Source organism: Trichechus manatus, unplaced genomic scaffold (assembly GCF_000243295.1).
Source record: "Trichechus manatus latirostris isolate Lorelei unplaced genomic scaffold, TriManLat1.0 scaffold00112, whole genome shotgun sequence".
In the NCBI taxonomy this organism is placed as follows: domain Eukaryota; kingdom Metazoa; phylum Chordata; class Mammalia; order Sirenia; family Trichechidae; genus Trichechus; species Trichechus manatus.
The window spans coordinates 4,748,106-4,753,479 of NW_004444048.1; the positions used below are offsets into that span (position 1 = coordinate 4,748,106).

A 5,374-nucleotide genomic window follows, 5' to 3' on the forward strand; every position below is an offset into this window, starting at 1 on the left:
TAGGTTTAGGGTATAAAAAGATTATAGCTTCCATCTTGGGTGCTCTCTCTTGGATTCCTAGTTTCTAGGAAAAGCTAGCCACTGTGTCTTGAGGCAGCTCTGTGAAGAGACCCACATGAGTGAGCCTGGAAGCAGATCCTCCCCAACAGAGCCTTGAGATGACTGTAGCACCAGCCAACACCATGGTTGCAGCCTTGTGAAAGACCGTGAGCAAGAACCATCCAGCCAAGCCACTCCTAGACTCCTGACCCACAGAAACTATGAGATATTATAAGTATCTGTTTTTTTTAGCCATTATGTTTTGGAGTAATTTGTTACAAAGCAAAAGATAACTAATACAATGAAAAAATACTAATGAAAAAATTCACCTGTGCCAATATATTTTGTTCCCTCATTAATTTTTGACGTTCTCGGTTTGGCTTAGTAATAAGCACGTCCAGAACTTCTTGTCCATTATTAGGCACATCAGCAGCAAAGAAGATGAGGTCTTCTAGTAATTTGGTTACAAACCTATCATAAATTGAAAAGGAAATTTTACTCTGTGGTATGTTTAATTTTGGAAAAATAAATATTAAGAACTGAAACACTGGAAACTAAGTAGTTTTTTAAAGAAAATTCTTAAATCAGCAAAAGATAACATTGTTAACCTAAATTTTTACAAAGAATATCCCTTCTTCAGTTCTCCCAACCCTCACCTCTGGCTCCAATCAAGCATTTGCAAAGACTACTATAAAACAAAGCCACATAAGCCTCAACAACAGACGTCTTGGTAGGAAAACACCATCAGATGTTGTTCCACGTCTAACCAGCAGAGCGGAATATTTTTGCTTAAGAGAGAACAGCTATACTTCTAAGTTCCTGAATTGATTTTTTTTTTTTTTTTTTTACTATTAACTAAAACTACATTTTCTAATCATCACCACATTTCAGTCTCTTCAATGTACTGAATAGGAAAAACTTAAACTGTCTAGAATAGAAACAGGGTTTAAGTAATCAGATGCTCTACATTGTTATAAGAGTATTAACCAAACCAAAAACCCACTGCTGTCGAGTTGATTCCAACTCATAGCGACCCTATAGGACAGAGAAGAACTGCCTGATAGGATTTCCAAGGAGCACCTGGTGGATTTGAACTGCCGACCTTTGGGTCAGCAGCCGAGCTCTTAACCACTACGCCACCAGGGTTTCCACATGAGAGTATTAACTGATCTACAAAAATCAGGCAGTATTCTAGAACTTTTAACTCTACATTGTAGTTGTTATTATCATAACTCTCAGTAGCCTTTGGAGACCCTACCTCCTTTAGCTTTCTCCCCCACCCCCACACCCGTTCTAGTTGTTTGTTTGCTTTTATTGTAGTAAAAATATATATAACAAAACATTTGCCCATTCAACAATTTTTACATGTACAATTCAGTGACATTGATTACATTCATCATGTTGTACAAGTATCACCATTATTCTTTTCCAAATTATTCCACCACCATTAACAGAAACCCAATGTCCGCTAAGCAACAACTCCTGCTTTCCTCCTCCCTCCCACCTCTGGTAACTGGTAACAAACTTTGGTCTCTCTATATTTGCCTATTTCATATAAGTGGGATCATATTAATATTTGTCCTTTTGTGACTGACTTATTTCACTCAGCGTTTTTTCAAGGTTCATCCATATTGTAGCATGTATGAGAACTTCATTTCTCTTTATGGCAGAGTAATATTCCATTTTATGTATGTACCACATTTGTTTATCCATTCATCTGTTGATGGACATTATGGTTGTTTCTACCTTTTGGCTATTGTGAACAGGGCTTCAATAAACACTGGTGCACACATTTCCTGCTTTCAATTCTTTTGGATATAGACCTAGAAATGGAATATCTGGATCATCTGATAGTTCTATGTTTAACTTTTTTAGGAACTGCCAAACCATTTTGCTCAGTGACTGATTCACTTTACAACTCCATCAACAATCGATGAAGGTTTCAATTTTTCCATATTCTCACCAACACCCATTGTATTCATTTTCTTATGAGCAAAGGGCTTGAACATTTTACCAAAGAAGAAATACCAATGCCCAAAAAGCACATGAGAACATGCTAAATGTCATTAGTCATTAGGGGAATGCAAATCAAAACCTCAAAAAACATAATTTTTTTTAATAAGGGAAAAGCTGCACATGTAAATTAGCTTTATCCATATACTGTTATCAGCATAATCATGTGCTATTATTAGTATGATCAATTGTGATCACATGAATAAGAAAACTACAATTTACTACCTTATTTTTTATGCAAATAACATGCATCTCCTGTGTTTGTTTGCCGGCTGCACCCTCCCCCCACCCCTGTGAGGCATACTCGCCAGTGCACCATGATAATTTTCTTCACAGCAACACATAATAAAAAAAAAAAAATTGGAATAGCACCGCCTATGAAAATACCTAGCAGGGGTAGGGTGCAGCCAGCAAACAAATGCCAAAGGTGCCCGTTATTTGTGTAGAAATACAGTACAACTCTTTTGGGAGTCAAATACTCCAGAAAAGTGTTGAATATATTCAATTAGAGAGAATCTTGATCCTATCTCTAGATTTACCTCTCAGGAGAGAGGGTACTTTTATGGAGTCAAATGGGCACAAGCATAATCCAGAATTTAGTCACACAGATAGATATTTGAGCATACTTCCATAAACTCCACTTCAAAATTCCAAGATTCTATGTTTTCTTCATATGTTTGTTTTAACTTTTAGGACAATCTGTTTCTTTTGAAAAATGTGTCTGATAGAATTCACTTACATACTTAGGTTTAATCTCCAAGAGCAACCACAGAATTGTAAAACATGATTCATGCTCATCAAAATGTGATGTGAACTTCTTTTGAAATTGTGACTTAACATCTTCCAAATCACTCTGCTACTCTTCAAAAAAATATGATTCTTTTGAGCTCGGTTACTTCCGCAAACTAAAATTAAGTTGAGCCTCAGTTGCTGTCTACTCAATTCCAAGTGCAGTTTGAGCATAAATCCTGCATTTTTCTTTTTAAAATTAGCAATATTTCTTTTCTCTTGCTCTTCTAAGTTCATTGTATTAAGATATTTAAACATTTAAGAAAGCACAATTTTGTAAGCAAATATGGATCAACCTGCTTCAAAGTCTTCCAAATGGCCTGAAAATTGGTGATGATTAATGAAATGATGAAGAAAATTAACAGTCTGGAGAGGATCACTATACATTAAGACTTGCTTACAAAGCCTACCTCCTCTGATGATGAGGAAATGAAAGCCCAGAATACCAAACTTCTCTTACGACCTCTGAAACTGTTGAAACCTTCTTTTTTTTACTATTTCACCTTAAACATCCTATCTGTGGCAAAGTGAACTGGGCTTTTTCCATTTAGATCAAACTCCAACTCTGTGTCGGTAGGTCGGTAGGTGTTCAGGTCCGACAAACTCATATAATCTTACTAATTTGTTGTTTTTTTGACTTTCTGTCATGTAATTCTTTGAGTTCAAACGTTAACACTCCATGCTAAAAATGCAGCACTGAAAGGTAAAATATATTTTTAAAAATAAAAAGACATAGCACACCTAAAAACGTCATGCAAAGTGTTGTGGATCAGGAACAAAACAAGAAAAACTGTGATGAGCGAGGATAATGTTCAATTCTTGCAAGGTAACAGGAATTACAAGCAACTCATAAGAAATTAGGTTAAAGATATGAAAGCAGGGACTAAAGTAGGGCTTCTCCATCCTGAAAAGGAATCTTAAAAATTCTGTGGCCCCTGAGCAGGTTCTGGCTGCGTAGTGGTATAAGCAAACAGAGGAAGCAACATAGACAGGACTGGCTCAAGCCACCTGAAATATCATTGGGTAAAGCCCCAAACTACCACAGGACAATGAATTCCCTCAGTATCAGATGTCACTCTGGGCCAGTTGAGGAGTGCCAGGTGGAGGCAAGCATAAAATGGATGGAGAAGATGAGTGATGTCAAGAAAAGAAAAAAAAAAATCTCCCACTGAAGAAGAGCCTGCATACTAAAATTCCAAAGCCTGGAAGGAAAATTGACATTAAGGAACCCATCATACCTGGAGCAACAGAGGAAGAAGGAGAGTCAGGAATAAGAGGAGGAAATGGAATGTGTAGCTAATTGCCTCCATGACCAACTGCTTCCTTTGCCATGAGACCCGAAGAACTGGATGTGCCTGGCTACCATTATTGAACATTTGGATCAAAAATTCTATAGAAGAATCCTGATCAAAAAGGGGAAAATACATAACAGAATCTCAAATTCTCAAGGACTCCCGACTTTCTGGAGTCTCAGGCCCTGTAGCTATTGTACTGAGATAATCTTTAAACTTTAAACCAAAAATAGTCCCCTGAAGTCTTCTTAACACCAAACAATAGTTTAGCTTAACTAGCAAAGAATTTCTGCCTTGAGCATTGTGTTTTTTTAAGATCTCTCTATATGGGATCAAACTGACAACAGCAACTCAAAAGATTAGACAGGAAACCTAGAGGGTAATGAGTTTATGTTAATGAGGGAGGAACAACTCAGAAAAGGAGGGTGAGAATGGACGCACAACTTAAAGAAATGTACTCAATGTAACTGAATTGTACATATAGAATTGTTGATTTGGTCTATGTTCTACTGTGTATATTCTCAAAAACAAGAACAAAAATAAAATACATTATTTTTTAAAAAAGGCCATCATACTTAAAAATGAGGACGCTAATTAGCTACCAACAAAGTACAAGCAACAGAAAAATTTCAAAATAACTTCTAAATAAATGTGTTTTCAATCCTCAGAGATAAAGAAAGCAATTATAATAAAATATAACAGCATATATTTTAAAAACAGGCAGATGTGAATAAAGGATATGTGGATATGAAAAGAACAAATAGAAACCTAAGAAATAAAAACTACAGTCATTTAAATAAAAAAATCTACCTAGTGAAGATAAACTATTCTACATATATTCTAAGAAAAAAAAATGATTTATAAGACAGTATCAAGAAATTGATCCAAAAAGCAACACAGATTAAAAAAGACAAATCATAAGAGAAAAGTAATAAGGAGGATGAATTAAGAGGATCCACTAGATCATTAATCGCTTATATGCAAGCTCAAGTTGAAGCTGAAGAAGATTAGAAGTCCACAAGAGCCAAATTACGACCTTGAGTATATCCCACCTGTCGTGGATTGAATTGTGTCACCCCAAAAATGTGTATATCATTTCGGCTGGGACGATTCCCAGTATTGTGTGGTTGTCCTCCATTTTGTGATCATAATTTTATGTTAAAGAGGATTAGGGTGGGATTGTAACACCCTTACTAAGGTCACATCCCTGATCCAATGTAAAGGGAACTTCCCTGGGGTGT

The 5,374-nt window shown here is 36.1% G+C and overlaps 1 protein-coding gene across 1 annotated transcript in view; it reads right to left on the minus strand.

The window, feature by feature from the left end:
* Positions 1–5,374, minus strand: part of ITPR2 (inositol 1,4,5-trisphosphate receptor type 2) — a 596,492-nt gene that overhangs the window by 407,998 nt on the left and 183,120 nt on the right. The window contains exon 14 of the mRNA XM_023738100.1: positions 369–593. Within this exon, the coding sequence (XP_023593868.1) occupies positions 369–593 (225 nt within the window). The remainder of the gene's footprint in view (positions 1–368; positions 594–5,374) is intronic.